Source organism: Diadema antillarum, unplaced genomic scaffold (genome assembly GCF_040938485.1).
Source record: "Diadema antillarum isolate AM-2024a unplaced genomic scaffold, OU_Dant_1.0 seq00001240_RagTag, whole genome shotgun sequence".
Classification (NCBI taxonomy): domain Eukaryota; kingdom Metazoa; phylum Echinodermata; class Echinoidea; order Diadematoida; family Diadematidae; genus Diadema; species Diadema antillarum.
The window spans coordinates 35,525-56,566 of NW_027272027.1; the positions used below are offsets into that span (position 1 = coordinate 35,525).

Consider the following 21,042-nt stretch of genomic DNA (forward strand, 5'->3'; position numbering starts at 1 on the left):
AACGCTGTGTGCGCCCAGCGGGATCGTGATGATTACATTAATCATAGGCTAGGCTGTATTCCATGATGTTTGCACCAGCAGGATGCGTTTTGTATTTTTCTCCCCAAAATCTCTTCGCATTTTGTACATGCGTTCTTAAAAGGTACACGACATGATTGAATTCGTGATCCTTTCTACGCCTATCTCTTCCTCATTATAACGGACCATTCTGAAAGAACAAAATTATTCATTTTGTAAAATACAGTGTGAAATAATAATGAACATAGATGATTTCATTAATTATTTCGGTTGTAATCTTATGTAGTGTACACATCAATGTTTCCCAACCAGCAAAACAACTGGAAGTTGGAACTAATATGAAAAGGATTATGATAAGCTGCACATGTGTTCAGAATGACTCTGCAGAACAGGAAAGAGAACAGAAGGCTTTCGGTTTTCAATGTTTCGTCTGTCGCGTGTTTGAAAGCGGCATAGCAGGTCAAGAAACACATAATCAATTTGATCGGATAAAACATGACGCACCGAAGATGTCCTCGTTATAACCGGGATTTCATTATAGCCGAACTCGTTGTAACCGAGGCCGTTTTACCATGGGCTTACACTCACAGAAAAATGGGACCGACGTGATCAACTCGTTAAAACTGGTTCCTCGTTTTAAGCGAACTCGTCATAACGGGTTTCACTGTACTATGATAACATAATTATATTATTTGTATTTTTGGATCAAAAATTTATCCTCTATATAGTGGTTGATGAAAGAGTTTCAGGTGATTAAAGGTATTTTAAAAGGATGGTACAGTATTGATGGAGATGAGAATTGGACTTTTAACTTTTGGCAAGATATCGAATAAACACTTTTGATCGTAATTATAGTTAGTACACAGCATACCATTTTTAGAGAAATTTAAAGTTTATTTGATGAAAATCGGGTTTGGAATGACCGAAATATCCAAAAACGAAGTACAACAGTGGGTCCCACACTAAAATAGAATTGCTCTTTTTTTTTTTTTTGGATATCTCAGCCATTTCAAAACCAATTTTCATCAAATAAACTTTGAATTCCTCAAAGAATTACATGCTCGTTCATAATTCTTAAGAGGTTTCTCATTATCTCACACACACACACAAAAAAAATGTTAGAAACCTGAAATGAGGTCTCAACCAAAACTAGACGATCCCTTTAAGCTATGTCAGAATGTTGGCATGTTTGACACTCTATACGGCGTACTATTTGCAAAATGACGACACTTTCGGTGACGACACGTTGGTGGAGCACAGCTACTTCTGAGTTTACCGACGCAACAGAAACAGAAATTATACAAGCATTTTGCAATTTTGCATTTTAAAAATGATGTCACAAGGCAATTGTGACATCACGAAGCAATTTTGACATTGCGCACCGCTTCGTTCCGTCGCTGTAAAATGTGTAACAATATCATTCTAACGAAAAAAAATTGTGACATCACAATGCAATTCGGACATCGCGTCCTGCTTCGTCCCTTCACCAAAGAAATTGTAAAATCTTTCTGATCATCAAACAATATTTCCAACGACAAAGAAAAAAAATGTAACATCGCCAAGAAATTCCGACATTGTGCACTGCTTCATACCGTACCGTCACCCGATTGTGATTTGTAACAATTTATATTATATATATATATATATATATATATATATATATATATATATATACATATTATACACTCAGCAAAAAAAGTAAGTTCCCCCCTAACATTTTTGGATATATCTCAAAAAGTAATTGACGGATGTTCATAATTCGAACGAGAATGGATAGGGAATTTCATTACTCACAACATGAATGGCATATCATCGCCACCAGATATCATTATTGGTGTAAAAAATCGCATTTTATGTCAAAATGCATGGGAAAAAAGTTGCACTTTAGGCCATAGGAAGCATCATTTCCTATGTAAGTTATCAAATGATCTTTTAGAATTGTGTAATTCTCAGGAATTTTTTCAGGTACAATGTGCTTCCCTATTAAACAGATGGTATGCATGTATACTTTTTGAACAATAGGCCTTCTCAATATGAAAATATTGGTAGAAGCCATGTGATTTGTAATTCCAATTTAGGTTGATCACATTAATGTGCCTGTGGGCATTTTGCATCATGCCCTCAAGTTGAAGATCAGTTTGCTTAGGGAAATAGCATCGAACGTATGGAGTGGCCTGCAAGATCCCCTGACTGTAATCCAGTAGAGAATCTTTGGGATATCATTAAGTGGAAAGCGAGCAAGAAGTTGAAAGATGACACTTCACTGCAAGAATTTCAGCGCATCTTGCAGAGAGCGTGATGGGCCAACATTGAGCAGCGCCAAGTACAAACTTTAGTTAACAGTATGAGGAGGAGATGGCGGCTGGTCATTGCGGGTGGTGGACATATCAATTATCAAATACTTCACTATATGCTCATGAAAAGAAAGAAATAGAGAAATATGCAATAACCCATGCTTAAATGTTCAGAATCATGAGTGATTGTTTGAGTATTTGTGTAAAAGTCATTGCAAATCACTAAAGTGCAACTTTTGTTTCCATGCATTTTGACATAAAATGCATTTTTTTCACACCAATAATGATATCTGGTGGCAATGATTTGCCACTCATGTTCTGAGTAATAAATTTTTTTATCCATTTCCGTTTGAATTATGAAAATCGGTTGAATGCTTTTTGAGATATATCCACAAATGCTAGGGGGGAACTTACTTTTTTTGCTGAGTGTATATATATATATATATATATATATTATATGTATATGTATATATATATATATATATATATATATATATATATATATTAATCTAGGCATTTTCCACGTGTTGGACTTCGAATGTTATAATTATAAGAAGAATGAGTCTCAAATATGCCATATTATCCAACAAGAAGGTTTTTATTCGATAAGTCTTTGCAAACATGAATCATGCAAACATGAATCATAACAGTCTAAGATGTCTAAGATGCTTTCGATACTGGGATCTTAAATAAGCTACAACATTTTTTTCCAAGTATATTTAAAAAAATTTATATTCAACGCTTGTTTTACCCTATCTCAGTTACGGTATACTTGCCTGGGGCAACTGTGCCAAATTACACATTGATAAAATTTTCAAAGTACAAAAACGGGCTATTCGTTCAGTTAATTTAGCCGATTTTTATTGTCACACGAATTATTTTTTCTTTGAGAACAGACTCCTTAAGGTTGCTGACTTGTTTTTATATAACTTAGGCACATTTATGTTTCAGTTATCAGCCAACGGCTTGCCTGACGTATTTACCCACATGTTTCAGAAAAACTATGCCGTCCATGCTTACCCAACAAGACAAAGAGATTCATTTCACCTTCCACATACTCGCACACTCCTTGCTCAAAAAACAATTGTTTTTACCTGACCTAAATTCTGGAATGATCTTCCCACCGACTTAATCAATTGCTCTATATGTTTATATTCAAACAAAAATGGAAATCAAAGTTAATAAATGAATATAACCTGCCTGATTAGAATTTTTCTTTGATATGTTATCTGCAGTATCCTCATTTAATGTATGATGAATCAACTTGCAGTTTATAATCACTGCATCCGTACCAGTAGTAACATATTGAACTCGTTATGAATTTGACTCTAGATAATGTGTGTGTGTATACCTGTGTATCTATATGCTATATTAAATTTTTTACCCTGTTCTTATTCCTTAAGTTCTTGTTTTTTTCCTTTTCTTTTTCATCTCTTTTATTTTCTTTTTCCTTTGTACCTTGATAATTTAGTTTTCATATAGTTTCGTCATTATTACTTTGTGTCCTATCTCCATCGAATGCATATCAAATTTACACTGGTATATTTTCTTGGAACCTGCGTTTACAAGCTTTGCTTTTGCGGTTCCATCATATTTCACAAGTTATAGAGAATTGTCTTATAGACATTATATACGCTGACACACTTTCTGTCCATGACCCGATTTACATATTTTGTATCTTGCTTGGTTTGTATTCTTTTTTTAATGTATTTCGATGAAATGTATCTCAAGTGAAATATGAAAATAAATATGCTGGAAGTGTTTACTGTGTCTTGAGTGTAAGACCGGTGCAGTTTCAGTTATTCAATTCAATTCAATAACATCATAACAATGCTCTGCGCGTCATGCGCAAGTGATGCACAGTATAATCTCAACAAAAACTCAACTCAAACTCAACAAAAAGTTCCGAGTATATATTTGTAAATGTATTATATATATATATATATATATATATATGTATATATATATGTATATATATATGTATATATATATAATATATATGTATATATATATATATATATATATGTATACGATATACTATATAAAAATTATATACAAGTATACAAACATTGTTATACACTTTTTCGTGTAGAGAAACATCGACGAAAGATAGAGGTAGGACGCATATCAAGCATTAATTACAAATAGAGAAGAGATCGTAAGAAATGAGCTAAGGATAATGTTGCAGTATTGGTGCAATAAAATATCAGAGCATGTGTTTACTGTGATGATAAAGATTAGGACAAATTTGTCAAGAATTTAATCAAGACACCATTAGCATGATTAGGTAATTGCGTGAAAACAGTCAATGCAAATATAGTGTCACCTCAACATTAACTCTAATAAATAATCTAAAGTTCCATTAAATGAAAAAATATACGTAGTAGGTCCAGTCTTAGATTCTTAGAGCTTCATTTCTTGTAGAAGGTGAAATTGCTAAGCCATCCAAGGTCCTTGTTGAGTCCTGTTCCAAAAGACCTGGTTTGGATGATGAATTTCATTTCCGCTAATTTTCTGGCTTCTCTGTCTTTGAAATTAGTGCCGATGATGCAGAATTGCAGATCCTGAATTGAGTGGTTGCCTGAGTTTAAATGTTCGGCAACAACTGGTAGTGATGAGTTATCATTGTACTATATACAGAGCGTATAATATTAAAAAAAAGGTAATCCAACTTTGGAGGGCTGCCATTTCTTAATTGTCTGTTATGAAGAGCAAAATGTTGGTTATTAGGAAAGAGGAACTCTTCCTCTTTCCATTGCTATACCTAATTATTTGACAATTGTCATGCATGACTGAGCACATGGACTTTAAAGACAACAATGACAAATTGCACTTTTTCCAAGTTTGCGTGTTATTGTAAAGGAACAATGCATGTCTGACTGCATGGATGAGATCTGTCAATGAAAGTGGTCAAATCATCAGTCCATCAATCCAAAGTTGGATTACCTTTGTTTGATACGCTCTGTATACACTTAATAATACTGGCGAAGGCCCGAAGCGAGTTGAAAATTTTGTAAATAAAAACTTTCTTCTTGGATCTACAGAAATGATGGCGTATTTGAGACTCATTCTTCTTATGATTATATATATATACACACACACACACACGCACACGCACACACACACACACACACATATATATATATAATTATATATATATATATATATATATATATATATATATATATATATATATATAGACATGAGCGTCTCAGCTACACTACACAGATTCCGAGATTTTCTGAGATACTGCTCTGATATCTTCAATCTGCTTCAATCTGAACAACAACAACAACAACAACAAAAAGATACAGTACGCAGCCACACTCTCTCATGGAAATACTGAATCGATTAATAATTTTGCCTGTATTGCATGCATTATTTTGTATCAAAACTGGGTCAGGGACTATACTGAATTAACTGTCACTGTAGGTTAGAAGATATGATTTGGATTGGATTCATTATTGAACCCCGAACAGATAGGCCTACATACTCGTAGTTAACATAAGAAGGCGCTGCTCATCATGTCGGTCTCGTGGTCCTTCTTTGCCTAGTGTCGGTATCGTGAGCATCTTAATTGCGTATACCGTTTGTCCCCCCCCCCCCAAAAAAAAAAAATAAATAAATAAAAATGAAAATACAACGGGAGCTCCGCAATGATATTTTTAAAAATAGTTCGTCAATCTAAATACAAATTCAGGATATGAAACTATAACTCATTGCCCACATCTTACAGAAACCCCCATTCGATTTGCTTCAGTGGTCAAAGAGAAATGATGAATTTTGTAGAGGATGTTAGGAATCTCTTCCCTCCAAGTTTTGTCTATTGTATTCACACACAAGAGCATCAAAGTGCTAAACTTGGAAGAATCAGACTCATGACATGCTTTGCAACAATCCACATTTCTCTGTGACCGCTTAACCAAATTAAATGGGGTTTTCTGCCAAATAGAGCTAAGATGTATAGCATTTAGACAGTTTAATCATATTGGGTGTTACCAATGTGAAAATCTGATCGTAATTTTTTTGGGGACATGCTGTATAGTGTTGGTTTCGTGGGATTTGACTGCGTCGGTCTCATACGTGAGCCCCTTTTTTTTCTTTTTTTTCTCTCGTATATAATAGTGTCGGTCTCGTGAGCCTTTTTGACGTAGTGCCGGTCTCTTCGTAATGCGCAGTGTTGTTAAATCCACGTATTTTTCTATGTTACTACATTGTATTGATATTGTGTTATTTTGTGTATGAAAATGTTTGCATTGTTGGAAATGAAACAAATGAAATGAAATAAAATTAAATAAGATTAATTATACCAAGTATAGCGTCCTCCTTGGATTTGTGTTATACTGAATATTAATATGTCAACCACCTTTTTCATGTTGATCACTGCTGGTGGTAATGTGTGAAGAAGCCATGCAGAAGTCGAGTTCATGTCCCAGCGCACTATGATGTTTCCATGGTATGCAAGAATATGTCCAATATTTGGGGAGTAAAAGAGTTCATGAGGAAGCTTTTACATTTTTTGTTTAAAATTACCAAGAATTTAGATTCAAGGATATGGTGCGCACACGTTTGGTATGATATTTTCACAGTTTTCAATATAAAAAGTAAAACGATTTGCTGGTTGTTTACCTATAAGTTGCAAGAAGGAACACCAAAAAAGGTATATTCTGTATAATTCTTGCATAATTTTCTCATTTACTGATCAAACTAGGACCTATTTGAATATCTGATATTCGAAGTTTGCCAGCGGATGAAACCTGCAGATGGTACTATAGAGAAGTGAGGGTAAGGTTTTTTTGTTTTTTTTTTTGTTTTTTTTAATGAAATATCATAGATTATACAATTTTATACTCTTTATTGTTTCGTATCATATAAGTGGTTTATAAATATAAGTATCTCACAAAAAAAACATTAAAAACGAATCCCCATCTCAACTAAAACTAATACTAAGTAGTAGGCCTATGCTTCAAATAATTACATCTTGTATTGCCGAATTTGCGTGCTTGATAGTCTGGTTTACAGACATTGTGATGGAAGTAATGATTGAGTTGAGTTGAGTTGAGTTGAGTTGAGTTATACATGTGAATATGATAACATGATAACATGAAATTCCATAGGGTAAGATACAATAACATGAATTTTTTTTATGAGAATACAATGATTTTGTACAAGGTTCTTACAGCTATGCAAGCATATGTTTTACATACTTATATTTATCTTACATAAGAATACATGTGGTATAATATATTTAGTTTCGTTGTGATACATTTATCACTGAAAAAGGCAAAGAGTATGAATAAGTATGTAATGTAGAAATACGCATAGACAAAGGTTCTGAAAAAAAATAGAAAAAAAATAGAAAAACAGAAGATAATGTTGTTAAAGGGGGAACCAAAAGTTAGCACAAGTGCTAGTCGAGAATGGTTCTCCCATTATAGCTACATGTATATTTAAGCTGCTTATTGCAAGGTCTACTCTTTTAAAGTAACTGTACTATAAAAGTACATTAAACTAAACACTGAATATTCTTTTCTTCACTAAACTTCATTTAACAAATGATTTTTTAGGTATCTTCGAAATGCAGATCTTGTTCTTTCCTCCTGAATATTTTTGGGCAAACTATTCCAAAACTTTGACCCGACAAAATTTATAGAAAATGTACTCCGGAGTATGTGTCGTTTTACATTTCGGGAGTCTAAGCATGGAATGATCTTTGCCTCTAGTCCTGTACATGCATGATTGAATCAAGATACATGCGCACATAAACATCGAAGATGCCTATGTTGAATACAAACGAAAACTTGGACAATACTCCACTGAAGTGTAGCATACATGTTACTCATGTATCACCTTTCCTCCCAGCCTGACAGATTAATCCGTATTGCAAAAGGATGATGATGCATCTTCAATTGATCTGGCACCGAGACTAATGCTTGCTGTAGGTACACGCCACAGAACTCTTACACATTTTTTCTGTGGTACACGCCATTAAAACCAAAACAACAACATACAATATCATTGTTGTATCACGTGAGACGTGACGGACGGTAAGCATGCTGTGGAGGAATAAGAGACCTAATACGTTGGGCAAGTTCAGTGCTATCAGCTGCACAGACCTTCTTAAACGACCCTATCATATCAGCAGTCACTTCAGAGCGTAATAAATTAATGAGCTTTAGATTAGATTGATCGGCGATCGCCGGCGTCTGTGTGGTCTCCCACATTTGAGCTCCTACACTACCAGTGACTACACTGCACTGATGAAATGAGGTGTGAGCCTGTGCCTCGAGTGTATGAGCTTTGAACAAGCGAACTCCACCGATCTAACGCGTGCCGTCCTCCTCACCTCCCCCGATTCTGGCCCGGCGCTTTCGGCTAAGAAATCGATGGGCAGCAGCTGCAGTGTTTATGTGTGGTGTGTGTGATATAGTATATCATCATGGAGTTGTGGAAGCAGATATTCTACATGCTGATTATGTACGGCATCGCAATATTTGCAACCATTCGACAGCTGTTGCGAGGCCACAAGAAATTAGAAGGTAAATCAGGGGAAAGATTGAATTACAATGTCAATAGAGTCTATGGTTTATACCTTGAGTTTTCAGTTTCAATTGAGTAAACTTTTACAGCATTGCGATTGGCCTTGCCGTTATTTGGCAGAATTTGTAGATGCTGGTTTTGCAAAGAAACTACATCCATGTATACAGTATAGTCTATAGTAGAGTCTTGATATAGATACTTGTTGATAACTTGTTAGTCTCGAAGTTCGATTGACCGAAAGATCGGTCTGTATCTGTCCGTCGGGGAATGTTCCGCGGAGACTACGTCTGGCTTCACGGATCCCGTGACAGCGTCAATGGCAAAATATAAAAGAGTCCTCCGCTTCGGACAGACGGATCTTTCTGTTTAGATTGCTAAAACAGGTTTTTATCGACTTGTAGGTGACCTAATTTTATTACAGCTGTATTAAAATGCCGTTAAACGTACAAATAACCAACTAGTACTACACAAAGGCAAAGTAAAAACAAATAATTATCCGTTGCAATCCTTTGCTTTGTGATCTTTAATACAACTCGAGTCAACTTACCATATATTAATAATTTTGAATTTTGATAAGGTCTAAATACATGTACATCTGATTCTACAGACAGATTGTCATTGTCAGATAATGATAAAACTCTTAATAGTTAAAATCTAAAAAGAATTCATTAGGCCTCAGATATATACAATTTCAATGTATATAAATATTATTTCTGTCACTGTGCTGTATTGTACGGACTTGGTGCATGGTTGATTATCATCAACGAATTGTTGTGTTAAAGAGGCACGTCATTCACATTTGAATATTTGCGCCTTCATCTGCACAATATCGATAGTTGTACATGTACAAATCAATTTCTCAGGAAAAACAAAAACAAAAACTACTTTATAAAATTGTGGCGAGCGATCTGATGCTGTCATACAGTTAGGGTAGATAAGTCCCAGTGCATGATGATGACAAAACCTGGTCAGCCCGGCTCGTACATTGAGCAGGTTTCTCAGTCGCGCACAACTGACTTAGACCCGGGGCCCTCATTTGTCGCACATAGGGTGCTCTGCCCAATGCATATGGTACAAAACGATTTAGATATTTGATTATTCAGACTCCTAAACACGTTATAAACATCAAAAGAATTTATATCACACCATACATTAAAAAAAAAATAAACATGATTTGTGAATAATTCTAATTTCACATTATAAGCAAACATCCGGTTGTGCAGTGTGCAAATCTAAATTAGGCAAAACTTAAACAAGGCTAGGACCTACATAGGTCTATCAGGCGTAGGTCTCTTAAGGTAAATCTTCTAGTTCTCTTCACATGTTATTGTTAAATTGTCTTTTTCATGCTTATACTCCTGTCAAAATTTTTTCTCATGCCTTGCAATAAATAAACCTCCAAAACACACACATTGCACGTACACAAACATGGATTACCAACCACCAAAAGAGTCACATTTTGAGACAATTTGTGTTTTCAGAATAAGCCAAAATATAACATTCAGTATGCACCAGATTGCACAATTTAAAGCTTAACATTGTGCTATTATTTAAGCTCTTTAACCCCTCATCCGCACCCTTTACCCCTTTTTGTCTGTCGGCTTTGAACTTTTAAACTCAGTCTGTACATCGATCATGAATACATTACAGAGTATGTACCGGTACTGTACCTTGGAGTTTTGTAGAACAATAGCAATGGCATAGCAAATGTAAACATCCTGCTACGCAGTGGGTATGCTGCGCCTGTGTATTCACTTTTGATGATACAGAGTGAAACTAACTGATCATTACTTTATAGTGCATCACCTCAGGTGCTCGCCTGTATGTTAGATTATCAACTTTCAGATAACAATTAACAACAAAACAGCGTACCATAGTTTATGCTTGCCACCCTGCTGGTGGTTTTAATCTGAAAGCAATAATTGCGTTCCTGTGGTCAGTACAAATAAATGATTTTGTGTAGTCATAGTTAATAGTTCTATCATTGTCACTTGCACACCCTTTTGTCTGCCATTATGGATGGAATGCAATAATTAACATTACTGAAGAAATTTACTCGGGTAAAACTGAATGGAATTGTCCTGGATATGTATAATACGTACCAGTAAATGGAGAGAAATGGTGGCACCACAGTAATATTCATTCACTACATTGCCTTCCAATCTGCAGTCTGTATCATGCATAGTAGGGCCTACATTGCAATTTCACAATATGCAATGGGCCTACATGTACCTCTGTATTGTGAAAATACAAAATTGCATGAAATATGAGGAGAATGTGTGTTATGTTTTCACAGGTTTGTTTTTTATGTTTTCATGTTTTGTTTTGTTTTATTTCATTTTTTTTTAAATGTTGGTTATAACCTTTGATATGAAAATTTGGGTCCTGAGGTAGCAGATGATATCATTGGTATTGATGGTAATGAATGTGAAAACAAATTGAGAATTAAAGATAGCAAACTTCATGGGAAAGGATAGATCTACGATATGCATGACATAATTCTTTTCAAACAAGACCTTCAATGACAAGATATGTGACAATTTGAGTCGAAAATATTGAGATGATTTTTTTTTTCCTCTGCTGTGGCTAGGAGATCCCAATTGCAACTTGTGCTATAGACAGCAATTTGATGATTGCATAATTGTACCTGCACCTTTTAGTTACAAGTATGTGAAATTCTGCAAGAGTTTCCCACAGTGCACAGGTTTTCCTTATTTCTCTGCATGGATGTGCTTCATTCTTCCACAGATGTACCAAGATATGATGGCAAAGTTGCCATAGTGACCGGAGGTGCTGTTGGTATTGGCCTTGAAGTTGTCAAGGAACTATGCCGTGCAGGAATGCAAGTGTTTATAGGTAAAATTCAACAAATTTAGACAGTGCCAAGACCTGATAACTTTTGCAGAAGTCATAATGAGTACATACAGTATTGTGCACTCATGTAAAATTAGCTTTTAAGTACAAATGTGAATAGAAACAGCAAAACGAGAGAAACAAAACAGTGAAATTTTGTGCAAATTCAGTTCAAAATGAAGAAAGTAATGAATTATTTTATGTTGTAGTATTACAACAGGCACAGAGAGGTATTCTTTTGATCTTCTCTTAGATCAAAATGTTTGCAGTTTAGTCAAGTTAAATACATGAACCTTCAAGAATTGATGATTCAAATACTGTTGCCATAGGATTTCCTTGAGCTATTTGCATAGCTTTGCCTTGATTAAAGGTTCCTGTTTGAAGCATATATCACAATCTAATCACTCAAGAGCGAGATCACTGCTATCTGTCTGTACTTTATCTGGGAAATGTGCACACCTTGTTTGTATTTAATTATCAGCCATGACAAGCCTTCTATCATCCTTTTTCTCTTGTGCTGAAGGCAGAAAAGTTGAGGGGGGCAAGAAACTAAAGGTAATTGTGGTGTACTGACAGGGATTTTGTCACTTCTTTCAGTTTTTCTTTCCTTTTTAGGATGTCTTTTGAGTCAGTTCATGTTTTTATTAATTTTTCCCTCGGAGAAAAGACAGATCTTATGACAGGAAAGGACTATTATGCTCTGTGGTAGTACATGTTAGTAGTGAAATATTTATGCATGAGAAAATGTATCCAGTCCTGCTAGTTTTTCACAATTTTTAATTCTGGGCTGTGAATTACATTTTCTGCAGCTCCTCAGACACATTTTCTTTCTTTTTTTCAAAAGTAAATAATTGACTATCAATAATGGTATATTACTAACCGTTTGATTTTAGGAACCCCAAGCTCAAAAGAGGCAAAGAGAGCATTTGAGTTCATCAAGTCAGAAAATGCACTTGCCAGAGTCGACTGGATTCCTCTGGATTTGTCTTCCCTGGCATCTGTCCAACAGTTTGCAAAGACCTTCATCGATAAGAAGCTACCTCTTCATGTCCTGGTAAATAATGGTAAGCTGCTCAACAGTTCAGGGGTTACAACTTGCTAGCAATTGGGTGTAAATGTTAACAGCTGGTACTGTAAAAGTGGATATTTTCGCATGACTAATTTTTCGCGCTCGGCGGGGTTAGAAGAGTTTCGCGTGTTTTTGATTCCGCGGAATCAAAACGTCAACTACTGGAACATATGACAAGCAAAAATATTCGCGTGCTTTTATTTTCGCGCTCGTTTCTGGTTGCGCGAAATGCGCGAAAATTTCAACACCGCGAAAATTTCCACTTTTACAGTATATCGTGGTTGTTAATTTTTGCATACATGTAGCAAAGAGTAAGGTTGAATTTACACAGTTGTTTGAGTGCATCTTTTCAAGGGCACACAACATTAAGCCGTGAAGAAAAGAAATTAGTACCATCTGTCTTATTCATTTAAAGGGTATTAAAGAAAGCATTAATGTATTGTAAAGAGGGAAATTGGAGCGTATGACATCAACACCTAAAATTTGTGTAACTGAAATCAGAACTGATGCCAAACACTTGTTATTCTTGTTGAAAGTTGTGACTCCAGTATTTCCAAAATTTAGTTATGATTCCAGTAATGTCAAAATTTATAATTATCTTTTTAACATTGTATTTATTTAGATATCAGTATTAATTCTTTTTCTATATCTTTTTGTGCATGAAAATCACTCACTATAGACTAAGTGCAAAGCTCCATAAAGTGCTGCAATGTTTGGTATTGTGCTGCGAGTGAAGAGTTATAAATGTCTTCGATTTGTTTGACCCAGCTGGTGTGATGATAACTCCATACCACAAGACAGTGGACGACTTTGAGCTTCAGTTCCAGGTCAACTACCTTGGTCACTTCTACCTGACCAGACTTCTCCTGGATACCCTGCACAACTCGGCCGACTCCAGGAACTACTCCAGGATTATCAATGTCTCTTCCATTGCGCACTTTGGCGGTTCACTGGACCCTACACACCTGACTAAAATGTGAGTACACATCCCCTTTGACTTTAATAGTCAAATGATATTTGTGTCAAAAATAGTGGTGTAACTACAGTTTAGGCCTGAGACTAAGGTACAGTTCAAATAATTGATGTGCACAATTTTTGTTTCAAATACATTTTTCAATCACACACAAATCCTACCTAATAAAGGGTAGCAAATCAGTTGGTGACCTTTTGGGATATATGTGTAAATGCTTTTTGTGTTTGATTAAATGCCATATCACTACTTCACAAACACACAAGTCTCACCATGTACACAGTGTTGAACTATTGTGTGCATTGGCAGCTTTCATCAATACAGTACTCTAGTGCAATTGTACCCCATCCCACTACTTGTGCTGGCTACTGCCAATTTAGCATTTTTTTTTTTGAAGTCGTTGTACGAAATTGGCATCAAAAGGGCTGTTATACCATACTGTTTTTTTTTTTTTCAGATTTACATACTATTCTCCACATTGACAATTCTTGAGAAAATAGAGATGTCTACCAGGACCGCTTGTATTAAACTTTCAACCATATGGCAGGTGTTGTACACTTGGGCATGCATGTGTAACACGGTTTTAAATAGTTTAAATGTAAATATGCTGTGTGTGTGTGTCAGAGATACACTCGTGCATGCAGCTTTTGTGCATCAGTGTATGTTTCAGTTATTGCATTTGCATTCAATGCAATTTGATACACCACCCTCAACTTATAGGAGGTCATCAGGATGACACCACCCAGATAAAATATGTTGTATGGAGGTCCATTCTTGGCGCTGTTCCACAACAGAGCTTGTGCATTGCATTAACCCGTTGAGGATGAGTCCTGAGTATACTCGGGCAAGTGTCTGTGGGAAATGCGTGTTGTAGCAAAATCAGCCCATCCTCGCTGGGTTAATGGCACAAAATGGTGCTCTCTGTGTGCTGAATGAGATATCTAAAGGTGTTTACCTGTATAATTGATATCCACCTCGAGGTTTGTCACTTTACGAAGTGTTGGTGGATGTCCCCAAAAACACAGAAGGCTGGTTTCACATTTCATTGTTATGGTCATGCGATATCAATATCAAAGAATGAACGGTGACCCCCCCCCCCCCCTTCAGCTTTCCCAACAGCACCTCTTCATAGTTTCAATGACATTCCTTCGCAGATAGAGGACATTTTGCTTGTGTCAGTGACTATGGAGGCGATATCTGCCTTCCTTTTCCTTCCATTGTTCCAAGTGGATCATGTGATATTTAGTATCTCACCCACATAGCTGTCCTTTCCAAAAGAGAAGTTAGCTATTAAAGCATCCAGTTTTTATCATCGTGGTTAAATCAGCTAGTTTTACCTGGTGGAAAAAAAAAAAAATGTTTTTGCATTCTGCCAGTTCACACTTTTAGTGATTTGTGTTCTGTGTACAGTGCACTACCGTTATAAACAAACATGGTTATAACAAAACTTCTTATACAACAAAATAAAATTAAGGCCAAAAATTATCATCTTAATACATATCTGTATACAGTTTATTTGGTGTGCTGAAATAATGAAATAACAAAAGAAAACTGCCAGTCTCATAGGCTTTGTTATAATGGGAGTCGCCTGTATCTCATTTGAGACAGTCACAATTCTATTAGAACCTCACTGTGTTGTGTATATGAACACCTAATAAACAAATTAATTATAGAGGGAAATGGTTTTTGGAAATGTTTGGATCTACATTACTGCTTGAAACATTGCTGTTTGTTTTAGGTTTTTTGTTTTGGTTTTAGCTTTCCCCGTGTGAAAATAGCATGAGGGAAAGAAAATATCACAGGAAGTATTTTGTCCTGTCCTTGCACTCGATGGTATTGCTGTTTTGAGTTTAGGTTTTGTTGGTACGGTATGGGTTTTCTTTGTTATTTTTTCAGCACCACAAAAGGTTTACATACTGGTATTTGTTTTTCTACTCAAAATTCAAGAGCATTAAACATATTGTTTAGCACAGTCCTCATGGTCATTTTGCTAGCACCAAATATGTATTGTATGAGCTATCATTATCTCTTTTTCATTGGTGTCCAATTGTGGAAATTCACTTCCAAGATTTGTATCAATTAATCAGCTTTTTTGCATGGATTTGTTTTACTTTGTGTGCACTTGGCAGCATGCCAGAAGAGCTGTATTCTCCGTACAAGGCTTATGCTGACAGTAAACTTGCCGTAGTCTTGGGCACGCAGGAGCTCCAGCGGCGTATATACCGCGCCAGTCGCCGTGTGACCGTCAATAGCCTCCATCCGGGAATGGTCAGTACTAACCTCTACCAGAACCTTCATCCTGTGATCCAAATGGTCAAGATGGTCATCACCCAGTTTGGACTGATGTGGGTGAGTGAAGCCGTGTTCCCATCTCTCTCCACTATACCGGGTGTCCCAAAAAAAGCGGAACGGTGGATTTTCAGTACCTTGCGGTCTAAAAGTGATATATTTTTCGACATCTTTAGTAAGAGCATCTTCCGCAGAAGACTATGATACCAAAATCATTAAATTTGGTTCAGTACTTTTTATTCTACGCCAATTTCTGTAAATGCAGTCATTTTCAATTTTTTGCGACTTATGAGATAATAATTTGGGCGCGACACACGTTCCATACGGTGAATTGTGTACGCTCGTTGATCCATGTCAACAAAAGATAACGCTTTCTATTTGGCGCGTACACAGACACAGACACACACACATACACAGTGTTTTGTTTTTTTTTCTGGCCTGTGCCCAATGTGAAAGCTGTATCTTTTGTTGACATGGATCACTGAGCTTACACAATATTCACCGTATGGATCGCGTGTAGCACTCAAATTATTATCTCATAAGACCCAGAAATCCGGCGAAATTTGAAAATGACTGCATTTTCAGGAATTGCCGTAGAATAAAAAGTACTGAACCAAATTTTATGATTTTGGTATCATTGTCTTCTGCGGAAAATTCTCTTTCTAATGATGTTAAAAAACATATCACTTTTAGAACGCAAGGTACTGAAAATCCACTGTTCCGCTTTTTTTGGGACACCCGGTATAAACCCATGATTGAAATTCAATAATCCTTTCACCACAGCTTTTTGTCAAGCTTCGAAAGTGCAGACAGTCAAGCCACAGTGTACCCATATCTCTAGGTTATGATGTGTAGGAAGCTAGTTAGCAGGGCTGCCAAATCTCACTCATTGAGAGTGAGACTCACTCATTTTGGTCCTTTTCACTCTAAAACTTTATTTCATTTGCATGCATTTCTATTGATCTCACTCATTTTGACTCCATTATAGCATTGGCCTATGGGAGTCTCACTCTCAACTAGTTTCCAGTGTTGGCAGCCCTGAGTTAGTTAGTGATATATAAAAATATTTTAATTTCATTTGTCTTTTTTATGGTTTCAGGTAGGTTGGAACAAGCCATTGTTAGAAGAATGTTTTGATTGAATTAGTACCTTTCAGATTTAATACCTTTGTTTCAATCAAAATTTGTCATAGCAATCTCTTCATATAAAAGTGTATGAAACCATTACCTGTTACAAATAGCAATATATTTTCATTAGATTCTGAGGTAAGGATTGGGAACAAATCTTCTTTTTCTTACATTGTATTTGTTTGAAATATTTATTGTGAACACAACAAAGTGCATCCTCTCTTGGAAGTCTTTGTAGAATTCCCTCTATTCAAAAGCATTTTACTTGAGTGAAGGACTGCACGATTCAATCAAGGAGATGGACTTTGACCCCTTTGCCTTGATAAAAGATTATCTGATCTCATCAGTCATTGGTCTAAAGTCCAATTTGCCCTAGAGTTGGGTATCAGAGACCGAGGGGACGTCAAATCAAAGATTGTGCTCTCCCAGTAGAATATTAAAACCAGCCCATGTTCTTTGCTTGTGTACATCGCTCAAGTGTTTACCCACCGCCTTGCATTCCTCTACTCTGTCCCTGCTCTGGTTATGCTACTGTATGTGCAGTGAATTATCAGCAGTTTTCTGATGATTCAAGAATGACCTTATAGATTTCAGTTGCATTCGAAATGAAATCTTTGAACTTCTCTGACTCCATACACATATGCCTGAAGGTCACCTTGTACCCCAAAAGGCTTTGTTGCCATTTTCAATGTATTCAATGGACAACATGTATAAGAGGCCTATACAAGTTAAATGCCATACAAGCACTTTCTTAATTTCATGTATAATGATGGCTCACATAAAAGCAAGCTGGAAATTTTCGTATAACTGGATGGATGGTGTAAAATGGGCATGAAAGTCCCATACGCCTCGAAGATGTGTTAATTTTCACTTTTTACAAATGTAGCTTCCCCATAATCTGCTGAAGGCCACTTAAGTGGCCCTAAGCTACATTTTTGGTCTTTTTGTTATTAAGAATAAGCATTTAAGTAAAAATTTATGTTATTTCACTCAAACACATTTAGTTTTATCAAGGAGGTACTAGTACTAGGCATTGCCTAGTACCTCCTTGGTTTTATCAAACTAAAATAAAAAAATTAAGTTTTATTATAAAAGTGAAAATTTACAGCCAAAGATTATGTCAAAATATGACTTTTTGCACAAAGTACCACAGAAAATCAGTATATGGGACTACACGGACATTGATTACTGACTCACAATTATGTAAATATTTGAACAGTGAAAAGAGATTACTACTTAAAATTTGTGTACTAGCATCCTGAGATATCAATGTACAAAAATTGGTTAAAAATTTGGAAAATGGTACAGGAAAGTTTAATAGTATTTTTCAGAAAAAAATTCAAAAATTGTGTTTGGCATAGAATATGAAAATTTATCAAAAGGATTTTTTTTTTTATTTAAAAATTTCAATCATTTTCAAAATGGAAGTATAATATGATATACACACAAGAAATACAAATTTTTTGAATAATTTCCCAAATATTTTTGTGGCCCCCAAACTAAAAATGCCCAAAATACCCTGAGCATTTTATGGGTTGAATATCACTGAGCTGCCAAGCCTTCCTGTCCTTGCCACGGCAGGAGGCTCAGTCACTTAAAATTCTTCCTCATGTCCTGACAAGGGAATCAAAAGGCCTGCCCAGGTTGGGAATTAGTTTCACATACAGTGTATTAACATACATGCTGTATTGAAACACACAGAGATCTCCCAGATTGCTCTTTGAAACTTCCATGACTTTGATGTGAGTGGCTGTGTTAGCAGCCTTCATTGTGTTCTACTAAGAGTAGTAAGCACTGCACATGTACTAGTTGTCAAGAATATTTAAAGCCATAAGCAGATTCTGAAGTAGACTTCTCAAAGTATAACTGTATTTGTGAACACTAAACCTTAAAGCTATAACATAGTACCCATAGGGGCTCAAATTTATCTTTTACCAATTAGGAATTTGCTTTCAATATATCGGAAAGCTCTAACAAGAAACTTGTTTGGCTGGTATGGTTTGCTGGGATAACAAGTTATTTTTTTCCCCTTATCTTTAGTTCAAAAGTGTGAATGTAATAAAAGTTAGTATACCGACTTTTGTTATGAAATTGCCCTCACTGTTCAGCACTGTGGGAAAGTGGAATGTTGCACGGTGATCGTCATGCCCCTGTAAACGTAATCTACATGCAATTCATGCTAGCATGGAAGATTGATGGATGTTGCTCTGGCCGAATTTGCTGATTATTTATGATTGATTATGAAAGACTATGTAGCAACCACAATTGGTAAGCTCCAAGATTGTGGACTTCCAATGAATCTTTTTGGCTAGTATAGTATTTTGCGTTTTCATCATTTCACAACTGAAATCGCATTATTACAGTGTTATTTCACTCATTTCTTATACATGTGTACATGTGGAGCAATTTAATCGACACTTCTGCAGGCATACAAGAACTGTGTTTTGGCTTTATATAGTGTGCCCGGAGATGGAGGTCATGTATATTTTGTCACAGAAACATGTCTAATCCAAATATCAAGAGAATTTTAGAGCAAGTGAATGAAATGAAAATGAGTTTATAGGAAGTGAACTGTATATGATGACAGGAAATTACTTTGCTGAACAATTAACTTTAAATGCAAGGAATTGACTCTATAAAACAGTATACAGCTTCAGTCAAAATAATGTATATTTTTTCAAATTGTTTGATTTGTTGTCATTAGACTAAAAGGAAAGGTTGTGCGACTACTGTGTATGCAGCGCTAGCAGAGGATATGCAGGGAGTCGGGGGTTGTTACCTTGACAACTGTGACAGCGTGGCATCGTGCAGCCTGTCATATGACAGGCACCTGCAGGTTGCACTGTGGAAGCAGTCCAGCGAGTGGTGTGGCCTACCAGTAGACATTCTCAGTCATAAGGCGTTGAAACAGCTTGCGAACAAGGAGCAGAACGGAAGGATGAGGGTGGCATCTATGTGAATATTGTGCATATTGAGACATGATCGTGTTGACAAGCTCCCTCGCGGCAAGACTTGCTCTTTTTAAAGAGGAAATCCACCCCAAACATAAATAAACTCTACAAGAAAGAGAAAAAAATCCCTACAGAATGTTCTGAAAATGACAAAACTTGGATGAGAAATAAGGAAGATTTGACATTTTGAAATTTCACATTTTTTGGAAAATATTTCTGGACCAGTCCTTCTGAATATATACAAATGAGTGACTTGATGATGTCATGCCCCTACAATTTTTTTTACGTATGTTATATATGAAATTCAGAAAAATTTGTTATCTTTAGCTAATACAGGTAAAAGGATATTCCATACCCAAATATATAAGAGTTTGTTCTTTTTTATTTTAGGTGATTTTAAGACAAATTTTATACTTGTACAGCTGAAATATGAGATTTTTTTTTCATTTCTGTATATATTTGAAATGAATAAAAAATTGTGAGAGCATCATATCATCAACGTGCTGATTTGAATATTCATAATGACTGATCAAGAAGTGTTTAAAAAAAATGCAAAATGTCATATTTCCTTATTTCTTATCCCATTTTGATCATTTTTGCACTGTTCTGCAGGGAATTTTTTTCTCTTTCTTATGAAATTGATAAAATTCTGGAGTGGATTTCTTCTTTAAGTTTTGTCTTCATCTGAAGGACAGTATTACTCTTGACTTGTGACCCGCCACAACAACTGTATACTGTATATAATATGCTGAATATTTTGCAAGGTTTTTATTTTCGCGAATTTCGCGAGTCAGGTGCTATTCGCGAAATTGAAGACACACGAAAATATTGACTCTGATCCCAATGTGGATGTGACGTACACATGTGCATTTCTCCGTTCAGTGCAGGACTCCACAATAGCGAATTTAACCACTCCAAATTGTGTGGAATT

General features: G+C 35.8%; 1 protein-coding gene across 1 annotated transcript; it reads left to right on the forward strand.

Annotated features, from left to right (window-relative positions):
• Positions 1-8,529: 8,529 nt before the first annotated feature.
• On the forward strand, positions 8,530-20,218 carry LOC139745200 (polyprenol dehydrogenase-like). Its single transcript, XM_071655607.1, has 6 exons — positions 8,530-8,851; positions 11,601-11,708; positions 12,599-12,769; positions 13,543-13,750; positions 15,874-16,093; positions 19,865-20,218. The coding sequence occupies exons 1-6, from the start codon at positions 8,752-8,754 to the stop codon at positions 20,117-20,119; spliced, it is 1,062 nt and encodes a 353-aa protein (XP_071511708.1). The 5' UTR covers positions 8,530-8,751; the 3' UTR covers positions 20,120-20,218.
• Positions 20,219-21,042: the final 824 nt, after the last annotated feature.